Source organism: Odontomachus brunneus, unplaced genomic scaffold (genome assembly GCF_010583005.1).
Source record: "Odontomachus brunneus isolate Ranch 3 - 2012 unplaced genomic scaffold, Obru_v1 Obru_scaffold_022, whole genome shotgun sequence".
Taxonomy (NCBI): Eukaryota; Metazoa; Arthropoda; class Insecta; order Hymenoptera; family Formicidae; genus Odontomachus; species Odontomachus brunneus.
The window spans coordinates 1285261-1298178 of NW_022639472.1; the positions used below are offsets into that span (position 1 = coordinate 1285261).

The 12918-nt window shown below is 48.4% G+C and overlaps 1 protein-coding gene across 2 annotated transcripts in view; it reads left to right on the forward strand.

Annotated features, from left to right (window-relative positions):
- Positions 1 to 12918, forward strand: part of LOC116842206 (ephrin-B2) — a 517056-nt gene that overhangs the window by 455350 nt on the left and 48788 nt on the right. Inside the window, exon 1 of one of the 2 annotated variants that reach the window (XM_032811060.1) lies at positions 3306 to 4746. The exons of the other annotated variant lie outside the window; for it this stretch is intronic. Within the exon in view, the coding sequence (XP_032666951.1) occupies positions 4628 to 4746 (119 nt within the window). The 5' untranslated portion in view covers positions 3306 to 4627. Of the gene's footprint in view, positions 1 to 3305; positions 4747 to 12918 lie in introns of those variants that run through there. 2 annotated transcript variants of the gene reach the window in all.

The window sequence follows — 12918 nt, forward strand, 5'->3', positions numbered from 1 at the left end:
CTCTCTCTCTCTCTCTCTCTCTCTCTCTCTCTCTCTCTCTCTCTCTCTCTCTCTCTCTCTCTCTCTCTCTCTCGCTGCTGTTAAATCGCCGTCATCCGCGACGACGAACATTAATCCGAGTAACGCTGTCGATTTCGACTTAACGAGGTCCATCCCTTATCTCGGCTTTCGGTGAAGCTCGCGTTAATTAAAAAAACGGGTGGGACGGGGGAGAGGAGCAGTAGAAGGAGGAGGAGGAGGAGAGAAGGAAGAGGGGGAGAGCGTAACGCGTAAAATGCAAAACAGGTACAGCCTCGTTCCCATCGTATATTAACGATTCGACGCCTTAGTGGGAGGACGCAACGTCTCGGCGCCATGGGCCCCGATAGAATTTGAAGCGTTACATTAGTCCGACTAATGACCGACATGACTGTCCGTAGGTAGATACCGGTTCTTCGAGATCTCCGAAGGAGCATGCCCCGGAGATCGTTGCACATGAGAGAGCAATACGGAGGACGATGATCGCCTCTCCGCGATGAGGGCGCCACGTACTCGAGTGCATCTGCAGAAACGAACGGCTCGTATGCGCTCGCGAGAGTGTCGTGAGGCGCCTATTGAAACGCGATGAATTTAACGATTCTCGTTTCTCTCTCTCTCTCTTCTCCCGTGAAAATTATTCGTCTTTCGAGGGGAGACGTTTCGCTGATTGGAATTAGATCGGGAATATAGCTTTTTCGTTACGTATCTGATCTTTAAATTTTTCAAGTCAAGTCTTACGTGTCTGCGGTAAGGATTTTCAAGTTAATGCAAAGAGCGATCTCGAATATGTAACTGCAAAATCGGTTCTCAATTTGAGGACTGAACGAGGGGTATAAATTGATGTGAGACGTTCAGCTGAGTTTTCCAAATTTATCTCAAACTTCTTTCTCAATGAGCAGGTGAGACGACTCACGCGAGCGTGCTAAACTATCGGGATTAGACGCGAGTTTAAACGTACGTTTCGGGGAAGAGCCGGCTTGGAGAATTTGTTGGAGATCTCTACCTTCCTAATAATTCCACGTTTAGGCGAGCACGTACGGCCGCGGGGGAGGCTCCCTAGGATACCATTCCGAATCTTTCTCTCTCCAGTAGCGGAACACAAGGGCGCGCCAGAATTAGAAGGAGAGGCGCACGACATGTTCCGAGATTGTAACAGGAAACGCGAGCTAGCGCCGATCGTAAGTCAAGGAAGCACTCTCGCTCTTAAAAGCCCGCAGCTCGGGGAAAGAAAACGGAACGTCGCGTCGCGACACGCGCGTTAATTCATAGCTCACGAGAGTCGAAGCGACGATGCTCTCGTCGCGGCCGTGTCTCTCGCCTCGGTTGTGCCGCGGCTCGGAAATTTTGGACGGTGGTAATGAGGCTTAAGGGACGTCGGTGTAATCAGTGCGCCCAAACTCGCTCGAGAACGGTATTCTCTCTCTCGCGCGCGCGCGCTTCGCACTACCGAAATTAAATTCCTGGTGAGTTACGCGGCCACCGACCGCCGGGGCGAATTCATCACGGTGGTTGCTTTTCTTAATGAGTGTCAAACTGCGCTTACCACGCTCCCGGGAGCTTGTCGACAGAGAGACGTTTGAGCTCGCAAAACATCGCCGGAGTCGAAATGACGCACGACGTCGAGATGATTTGTTTCGTGTGCTTTGTATCAACCGTTGTATCTGAACGGAATAACAAAACCGAGCATTGCGTGTGTCTCTCTAATGTCATCTCTCTGAGATATCTATCTATTTTTTCTAATTACCACTGCATTTCTAATTCCCGACTAATAAATCCGACAATTGTCCGATTCTATTGCTACTTGAGTGAATGGATGGTACTTACAAGTGTAAGAGACGCCGACTTGACACGTCGCGACAAGCACCGGCTGTATACACTGAGAAACGTAATACTGAGAAACTTGTGATAGTCCCGACGATCACACAGCGCTCTATTTCGGTACTCCCGATATTTATTTCCGTATGAGAATCACTTTTGGCAGATAAGGGATACGTAAAACGCGGAGCAATGTCGATCGACGTGTTCATGGCGGCTGCCGACGCAAAAAAGTCGATATCCAAAATGGCCGAGCAGTCGTTCACCGAAAATTCGGGCAACGACGTGAACGTAGTCGCGGTGCGACAAGGACGCGATATGTACACCCTCTCTGTCTTGTTAACAGACTGACGCTATCTCCCACGTCAGGAATGTCCTTAGCGCGCTGTCTCTTCTTCTTTCCCTCTAATTATCATCGAATTTCGAATTCCTGAGTAATAATTACGACAGTCGTTCGATTATATTGCCACTTGAGCGAAGTTATAGTGTAATAACAAGTGTGAGAGACGTCGTCTCGACACGAGCACCGGTTACGTATATCGAGAAAGGAGATTGCTCCATAATAACATACTTACGATACTTCCCGACGATCGCACATCGCTGTTTCGGCACTCCCGATACTTATTTCTACACGAGACTCTTACTATCGATAGACAAAAGACGTGTGAAACACGGAGAGATGTCAATCGATGTGACAACGGCAGCTACTCAGCACAAAAAGGCTGAAGATAGCCGCGCATTGATCACGTATGTCGACAATTAGCGCCACGTCGCGTCGCGAGCGTGGAAACGACGGCACTTTGTCATACGAAAAGAGTAGGACCCGATTGGACACAGAGTATAATTGGTTGAACCTAATAATTTACCAGATAAATCTTTGCATCAGTTGGTTATGTCCAATTGCACCGTAACGCAATGAATCGGAACCCTTCCGTACGAAAGTAGATAAGAGAAAACATACCCGTGCTTAAAATGCTTCACTCGCTTTTAAACTCGCGGGAGCAGCATGAGCTTTCGGAGCTTTAACGCGTCTTACTTCCAGAACGGACGCCACGTATCCGCCGTTCGACCTTGCAGTCGTACATTTTAGAACTTAAAGCGGAACGCGTCGTGTATCGGTGTATAAATTCGTGTGCTCCTCCATTTGAGCGGCGCATATTCGAATATAAGCGAATAGCCATGTGAGAAAAAAGCATACTTAGAAAAGCTGCTACAGTCTCCTAATCTCGGCTACGACGTCGACGAGCAGCATGCGCTAACATTAAGAGATACGAGGAGCCGCTCCAAACTCACATCTCGAGAGCAAGCGGCGTAATACCGTCCGACCGGACTCGCTGCTGCCGAGACACGACCGAGCGGCAATTTCGTGCGATTCCGCCGGCGCTCGGCTCTCCCCTCCTCAGCCGCCAGTCGAGTCTGCCGACGCGAGACGAACGGCCGCGACGGCTTCCTCGGTCGACAGACGCGTCCGCGACACGGAGTAGTGAGGTGGCGCTCGGGCAATTCGTCACGAACCGGAGTCCCGTCGAGTCTCCCTCGGCAACTCGCGCAACTCCAACTAACCAACTTGAACGTCGCCGCGCGAGATATTGATACAGTGTGCAGCCGCGCGCGCGTTCATCTATCGCGTCAATCCGATCATTGGTGCGTTTCCCACAGCTTTTAATCGTTCTCGGAATACGGTGAGAGTCTACGGAGTGTGACTTGTTACCAAAACGACGCGACGCTGCTGTTACAGTATGCGAGAGGAGCCTGCAAGTGTCCGTCGCCGGAAAGGATAATAATACCGTCATAACACCGTGAGATCTCCCAGTGTGTCCAACAGTGAGATTTGACGTGTTACTTCCAATAATTGGATTACGATCGAATCCGAGTATCGATTATCGTCTCACATCTCGCGACGGGAATATGGAGGTACGGCACGGTGCGCTTGGAATGTGTTGATTTTGCGAATTCGTGAGAGTTCAGTGTCGACACAACATACGCGCATTTCACGCGCGATCCGCGCGTTCTTGACCTCCTCCCTCGGGAACTTTCGCCACGGGATGCGACGTGCTGTCGTGCGCATTCGCTGATTCAAGTGATCGACGCCGAGCGACGGATAGCTGCCGCGCTCGCTCCGACGGTGCCGTCGTGCTCCTGATTGACAACGCGTTGCGTTCGCAGCGTCGCCATTGTTTCCGATAAAATTCCGGAAAAAACGGGAACCAATGAGCAGCTTGGTGAGCTGTGCTGCAGGCGAGATAAACACGAGCTGGATCCATGGGACCGACGCCACCTCGGACATCATCGAGAACGACGCGCCGACAGAGGCGACTCAAATTTGATCGAATTACGACTTCGAAGTACGCGAAGTCGATACTTGGCCGATAGACTGAGCTTGCGAACGGAAGTTTCGGTGAAGCGCGCGCCAAATCTTCTCGGGCAGTCGACTCGGATCCCGACGGCGGGCACAGCGAGTCGTGAGAAGCGTCGCGAGGATCGTCGGGAATCATCGCCCAGAGCATCATCTCACTGTGAGGCTCCGCGATGACAGTGTGAGTGACAGAAGGTCGCCCGATAAGGTCGATCAGGAGGATACGAGAAGAAGTGTCGCAGGATCCGTGACTTACCGAACACACGGTCAAAGTGGAGTGTGGATGTGGTGGAGGTGCGACGGTGGTGGAAGAAGTAGGTGGTTGTGGACGACTGCAGCGAGGTCGGCGTGTGCGAAAGTGCGGGTGCCGTTCGTGTCGGTCGTCGAATCCAGGTGCCCGTGGTGGTGACGGTGCTGATCGTCGTCCACATTGTTACCATGGTTTCCACGTCTTTCGTGACTCTGGTGTTCCTCGTGTGCCTGCAAACGGTACTACTGTCGACTGTGAGCAACTGTGCGAAGACGATCACCATGTATTGGAACACCACCAATTCCATGTAAGTGCGCGTCCAAGTGTGATTTGCCGCAGTCTCGCCGCGAGACTCGTCGTTATCGCATCGCAATCCGGGTCGATCACGTAATTCGCGAGTGCGACGTTGGGGGAGTGTGAAAGAAGAAAACACCGGCGGGAAGTGAAAATTTCACGGGAATTCGCGTATGTTCGTGCGTTCAGTGCGAAGCGACGGTCGGTTGAGAAAAGTGAGGAATGCGTGCTGCGAATTACGTGATCGATTCGTCGATCGCGACGGAACGACAAATCGGCGAAACGAATGACGACGAGTGAAATCTTCTATTCCGCGGCAATTTTCTTTTCTGGAAATAACCCTACTTTGCAGGAACCTATATTTTTTTTACGAAATTTCTCGTGGACAGAAATTTTGTAAAATAGATTATATATTTCTGCGAATTGGGTTTCCGTTCAATATCTTCTCCAGATTGAAATTAGATCAAACAGATTAAAGATTAAAACAAAAGACATTAAAGACTACGCGAATTTAGCTCCGAAATACCCCTATCTGATCCGCGATAAATCTAAATATGGAATCTAAATGTGGTGTCAGAATCCAATAAGTATCTCTCTTAAGACTAAATATGCAATGAGAATATGGATTCCCCCGATCTTAGTCCCGGCAGACCGTTATACGTAAATTTTACATCGTTATTAAATATATTAAATCACGAAATTCAACAACGTTATATCCCTTATGACTGATCAGATCGCACTCATTTATTATATAGAACGACGAAGTAGAAATAAAAAAAAAATGATCAAAATCTATCTGAAACAATGTTAAATATAAAAATATGAGTAACTTTTAATAAATTTGTCGCCGTATCAATACAATCAAAAATGTGCATTATTGAGTGACGCAAATTTAATAAATAATTTACTTCATAAATGTCGTTAAAAGAGTCGTAAAGTTTCGACTGTGTTACGTCGTGTTAATCATGAGAGTCTATCTGGATGTGCTTTCCCATAAAAAAATAGCTCAGTTATTTGTGAACGAGTTCGGATATAGAATCGACTTGGCCCGTTCGTAGTGGCGTCCTTTAAAAATCTCCGTGAAATTCATGATCGTGACAAATGTTAATTTTTTCTTCTCTTCTGAGAGCGCGCACTTTTCTTCGCTATTCCTCTCTCGTCCGACGTGTCGGTCTTTTCCATTGTCGTTAGTGACTGGCGCGAGCGAGGAGAACTATATCGCGTTTGGCGCGCGTGCCAAGACGTTTAAAGTCGCCCGAGTGCTCGCGGCCGAGCGTTTTGCCGGCGAATCGATTTCTCACGGCGGAACCGGCGTCGTCGTTTCGAATAACAGCCACCCTTCCTTCGGGTCTCGCCCTCTCTCCACTTCCGGCGTGCTTTTATCGCGCCGGGCGTGGTATCGCGTCTGCCAAAATTGCAGCGGCGCGGCCGTGTGTACGTACGACTTTAATGCGCCCGGCGAATTGGCCGATCCCGACCGGCGTTTCCTCGTGACGTCCAAATTGCAGGCGATCGCGGAGAAAAAGAGAGGCGGAAGCGACGTGTCAGAACTGCGCCGGGATTATGGCAGGCGCAATATTGTAGACCGACGTTGCAGTCGCGCGCGCGGACGTGTTGTTGCATCGCCGCGAAGCGCACGATGCAAATCGTGAAGAAAGTTCGCTGTTACGGTGTAGTGGTGAGCGATTCCGTGATTGACGAAAAAGGAACAATTCCGTAACCGGGAGAAGAAAAGAGAGAGAGAGAAAGGGAGAAGGGACGAAACTTTTAAATATCGAAAATTCCGTAGCTAAAAGTTTGAGATCTCTGAACCGAGCGAGCCGAAAATTTCGAAGTTGTCGGCTAAAAAGTTCCAAGTCGCGGACCGAGATCTCGCAGTTGGGACGGCTTCTCAATGATGACGATTTTATATACGCGCGAACAGTTTGGACGTTGGTCGAGGGAATATTTGGAATTTCACTGCGTCCTCGCGCAAGTTCCGTGACCGTAGAGAAATCTCTTCTATTAGGAATCTTACGAAGCAAGCTTGGCAGCGCCATTTGAATCTCGATTGTGCGAACGATATCGCCTTGCTACGGGTGACTGCTAATGTATCTTCCCTAATGCGACATATCTTTCGGCGGCGTGCAGCAGCGCTCTTCAGCGGTAATTGATCGATAAGAGGCGACCGAACACGTCTCGTCTAAGACTGCGAGTGTACAAAACTGCAATAAGTCGCGCGCGCGCGCGCGCCCGCCTGCATGCACGTGTGCGTGTGTATAACTGCTGCATTGTGACCGACTTCTTAGCTGTGGACTCTCGTCCCTGCTTGCGTAACTACGCGGTAAGGTTAACCACCGCAGCACAACCTCGTAGCGTTTCTTTCTCTCCCTTTTCCTTTTCTTTCCTCGTCTTTTTTTTTTGTTTTCCGTTGCATAAGGAAACACGGGCCTTATACGTGGCTCGTTATTCCGACGATCTCTTTCGTCTGGTGTGAAGCGGCCTGCGTAATTCGCGAGAGACTTTTTGCCCTTGTCCCGGGACGAGAGATGTATGTCCTCTCGGCTCCATTCGCTCGTGCTACTCGTGTTTCGCATCGAATCCGGCTGCTTAACGAGTGTAACGTCTCCATTTTTGCACCGCGGAAAGAAACCGACCAATTTCCCTCTCCGGCTTCAACTGACTTCAATTAACGACGTCAATTAACGCCCGACACGGCAACTGCTGCCCTCAACGTCGCGTCGAACTTTGTGAATATCGGGTCGCTCCTTCTCCTACTTATTACCTTTAATCACGTCTAAAAATCTCGATTGCGCACACCTCTAATTATCGAACGCGTGTCAGTCTCTTCGCTCTCGCTTCGGTCGTGACAGTGAACTCGCGTCTGTGAAACTGAACTCACGTCCTTCGCTTGACTTTGCGTGACAAGACGATTTCTGCATCGATTGCGGGCTTCGACTTTGACTTGAAAAGAGAACGAAATGATGTTGCATCATATTTCGGATGTCGCTGACACAATCCGGTCGCTCTATTCTCTACTTACGAAGACTCGACACGTCTACCTGACTTTGATGATCGCTTCGGAGTCGTGCGTGCATTACGAGCCGGTTACGAGGCTACGGCCGGTGAGTGAGTGAGTGAGTGAATACGTGCATGCATACGTGCGTGAGCGAGCGAACAAGCGTTGTGCTCGCATACGTGCGAGAATCCATTTCGCGCAGGAGAGGGACGCTGTCAGGCCGTCCTCCTTGTGGGACGTACGAAGGGGCAGTAAAAAAGCGCGCACCTCCTTCGCGGGGCCCGAAAAAAAGGCACGGGCCGGGGAGAGGGGGACGTGACAAGGCGCAAAAAAGGTGCCCGGGCGAAACGGGAGGCCGTAAATCTCGGCCTCTTATTGGGAAATCGAAATTCGTTTTAAGAAAGCTGTCGGGCCGCCGCGAGAAGACGCGAACGGAACGAAGTAACGAGAGAGAAAGAGAGAGACGGCCGATGCCGCTTGATTATCATAAATCTGCTTCCGCGATCATCGCAACGAAGACGCGACTATCGCCGCGAAACGTAAGCTCCGACGTTTACTGCTCCCCCTGGAAGATGCCCTCCGAAAAGGATCGTTCCTTTGTGCGGTTTATTTAAAAGAGAAATAAATAAAAATTAAAATAACAGCGTAAAGCACACGCACACCCGCGCGTACGGTTGACAGCAACAGTCATTACGACAGTCGCATCGTCGTGCCACGTTTTTAAATTAGACGCGTGAGATACGCAGACGAGATTTCTCTTCGTATTACAGCGGGTTTAGTGTAGTAGTAACACGCGTCCGTGCGTTCTTCTTTCTCCGAGCGTTACTTTCCACGCGAACGAGCGAAAATACACGGGCGGCGACGAGAAGTCGCGCCGCGTCGTCGTTGGAGACTTCAATGCCGGCAACAAGATATGCGCCGCTAGATTATTGAACTCTCTGCTCCTCTTTCATGCTGTTTTCTCTCTCTTTCTCTGTTTCTTCGTTAACATCAAATTAATTCGGTGATGGCAACAATTAATAATAAATAGATAGACTTTCATTATTATCACAACGTGAAACAATCAATAATGAAAACTTTACAATTCTTTTGATTACATTTATGAAATAAATATACTCTGTATTGAATTAAAAATTGTTTTTATTCTATTGGTGCAGCAGCAAATTAACCAATTAAAAAAACCACTTAAATTTTCATATTATATTCAATATGACATATTGTTTAGGACAAATTTGGATTATTATTTTTTATATTATTATTTCTTTATATTTCTTTTATATTTTTATTATATTCATTATTTCTTATTATTATATTTTCATTATTTCTTATTATTATATTTATATTATTATATTTATTATTTCATTATTTCTTTTATATTTTAATATAAATTCTGTATGATAAAAATGAGTGCAATCTGATCAATTATAAGGGGCTCACTAAATTTCGCGATTTAATATACTTTGCTGTAAAGTCTACGTACACCAGTCCATCAAAAAATCGTCTCCGACTATTGTCTCTTCATCGTATTTACGCTCACGGTACTTTTTTGTTATTATCATTTTTCTCTTTTTCTTCTAAAGTTTGAAAGTACACTTTCGCGTCGACGATAATTACGATCAGAAAAACTTGCGAAGAACTTGATCGTTGTAAAAAAAACACGTTATAGAAATATTATGAAAAACTCCTTCTCAAATGTTAGTTCGTTACTTAGGTTGTTTTACGTTGCCGCGATGAAACAGTGATATCCGTGGCAGCTGTAACAACATCGTCTAGGTATTTCTTCGCCGTAAGCCGGCGAATGTAGACGATATCTTCGTACAAGTATCAAGTTTCGAGTCCAGCAACAACGTCGCGCACTCCGTTCCAGGATTAATTTTTCGTTCGATTATTACATCCGATATGTCAGATTTCAACGTCGCTATGAGCAATCTTAATGAATGGCGAGGGTGTTGGCTCGATACCAAACGACCACGCCGGAATACTCGGTACCCGCGGCTCTATTCGTCATATCGCCGGAATTGCCAGCGTCGGGATATGCTTAGTAGGTGGATCTAAATGCATCATTGTCGACCGCGTCATTCGAAGAATTCGTACGGTAAATTCTGGCTGCGCGTCTACATGTTTCCTTCCGCGAATACGCATGCCGTATCGTTCACACTGTTATTGAGATAACGCGCGAATAACATATGATATATCGAATTGTCCGGTGCGTTGCACGTGGGCTAGCTTGACGCTAAATGCAACGTCGGATCTTTTGCTCGCGAGATGAAGTCACTCGGCTGATGCTGCAGAAGAATCGTTGAAGAACGTCCTCGGCGAAAATATTAACTTTTCGCGAAAACGCGGCTACACGTTGCACTTTAGCACGAGCCGCGGTCCCGTTATTAAATTGCCATGGTGAGAAGCTCGTTTTTGAAAGCCGCAGAAGCTTCCTATTATCTACCCTCGTACCTCGGGATGCTGTGGCGCTTTACAGTACCGAGTATTAAAGCAACATCGATTTACAACCACCGCAAATCAGCGGTTTCCCCGAGGAAACTAGTACCCTCCGTTCCTGAAGATTGAGAATTCGCTGGTCGATTCGTGGAAATAACCATCGACTGCCGCGTCATAGCGAATCACGCGGAAACCTAGTACAGACGCTCGAGTCACGACGAGGTGAACGGCAACGACAGAGGCGTAAAAATGATCACATCGGAATACCAATCGTCACCATTATGCGTGCGTTTCCTGGAGATTTCACGGACGCCGTGTTAAAAACCGCGACAAAAGTGCGAGATAACGAGCATTCCCGTTATGTGCGTAACTCAGCAATAAGTTTCGCAACTCTGCATTCACTGCCACTTAACGCGTATTAATTATACATCGACACACCAGATAATTCCTATTGACACCTCACGTTCATGGCATAAAGTTCTCCCGATCGGTTTACTCCTCGACACACGACACGACTGGACGTACCCGACGAACACGACTAACGTCGGTCCACTGACCTCAGGATTAAAGTTTCCTCGTTCGAACTTTGACCGCAGCTCGACACCACCAATCACCTTTCCTCGATGACGTTTATTAGCAAAAGCAGGTCAGCCAAGATGATCGTTCGCCGGCGAGTGATCTCACTTCAAGTGAAAGAGAGGGAGGAGGTCGGAGAGAAGACGCGGCGCGTCGCGCACGCCGGTAGCTTCGCGCCGCAGGCTATGATTACGAACGGTGTGAAACCCCCGTACACTTAGAGGCACGAGCGCGCGTCCCTAAATCGATGGTTTCCCCCCAACAAAGTAGCACCTACCCTCAGCCTCGAAAATTGAAAATTCCTAGGTAAGTCCGCGCGACGATAATCGTCCGGCCGCGCACGTACTTACAGGGATATTCTCTCATTCTCTTGTTGCGGAAGGATTACTCGATGATGCCTGGCGAGGAGCTTGCGCTGATGTGCGCGGATATACCATGTGATTACAGCGAGGAGTGAAAATATAATTCGGACGCGCTGTCATTAGGACAACCTATTAGGGCGATTACGAGCGTCCGTGAAGTTCGCGCGCGCGCGCGAACGAGGCGAGAAACGACGACCCGACCAGCCGGCCGGCCGGCGCGCCGGCTTAACGAGCCGCAAATTAATTATTCATCATTAAAGCCTAACGGGCTGTCACGTCAGCGTTCCTACCCGAGGAAACGAGTGGTGAGACGCAGTGGCGACATTTACGAGTGCGCGGACAGCGCGTAAATATCTCCGTGAACTTGCGAGACACCTTCTTCCTGCGTTACCGTGCTCGGCCGCGGTCTCTCTCCGATCGAGCGACGGAGCAATATACGCGCGCACGCGGACACGACTGGTCATTATAAACTCGTTTAGAGGCTTACTTATTCGTGTAACACTTTTTTCTTACGAAACACGTGTAAGCGTGCACGATACGCGCTACTGTGATCCCCGTGCAGCGGCCGCTTCATTACGAGAATGATATTGACGTGCAGTCGTAACTAGGTAAGTCGTGTTGCTTCGACAAGCAATATGGCTAAATGATTGACAATATTGAATGAACTGCTTTTTTATTCCTTTTTTTAAAGTTGAATATAGCTAATATTCAAATAAGTAAAAGAGTGAAGCGAACTTGTAAAATACATCGTGAGCTGCGTTTTTGTATCAGTAATGTAATCCCGAGTGGAAATTTTAGTCGATCCACGACCTTTCTCGCGCGCGCGACCTGAATTTTCCAATATCTGTATATTCTGAAAGATTAATATATGTTTGACAGCAAATGCACAATATGCCATTTGTTTCTAAAAAGGATCTAAAAGATAGCAGGTTAAATAGAATCAAAAGAGGTTGATACAAGCTTCAGAATATCGAAACGAGCATTAAACGGAATATTGCGATCCAAAGTAGAGTCGAAATTTCGACTCGGGATCATATCGAAGCGCGTGTTATATATTTGAACGCCGCTGCGCGTATCTTTCTACTTTCGAGCCATACAGATCGTTTCAGTTCGCAGTTACCGGTGTTACCGTTAGAATTCCCCGATCACTCGATATTCATTCTCGAATTGATGCAAAAGCGAGCCCAAGAGAGGATCGTGCGCGTGGCGTAACGCAGCGCAACGCTGCGTTTTCCAGTAATACAGAAAACTGGTTCCACGCGTTCACCGTCCGCAGCCAATTCGTGCAGCACTTTATGAACCCGTTCATGTACAGTGGGGAAAAAAAAGGACAGAAAAAGTCCCAACGCGACAGCCACACCCGCTAATCGTCACTTCATATTGGCGCGATCTGTGTAATCCGTTCCGTCGTCACTTCCTGCTCCGGCAACGAGCTCGCGCCGGAGTCGCGGAGTCGCCATATGAGCGCGCACGGCTTTACACGAAAAAAAAGCTCATACATTACTGAAGGAGCGTGTTACGGTCAATTAAAGCGGCAAGAATGTCTGGAAACTGGAAACTCGACGCGCCACGGCGACAGCGATACCGCAGAAACGAAAAGTCACAGTGCGACGTAATCGGCGGAGTGTCGTCGCAGCCGCAGCTGCTTCCTGTCAAGGGAACCCCGTGACCCACACGGTCGGGAAGATGAAGGGCTCTCGCCCTCGCACCACCACCGCCCTGTGTCCCAAATAGTAGTCGGTTACGACTCACAGGTCGCTTTACGTTCCGTGTCTCTCTCTCTCTCTCTCTCTCTCTCTCTCTCTCTCTCTCT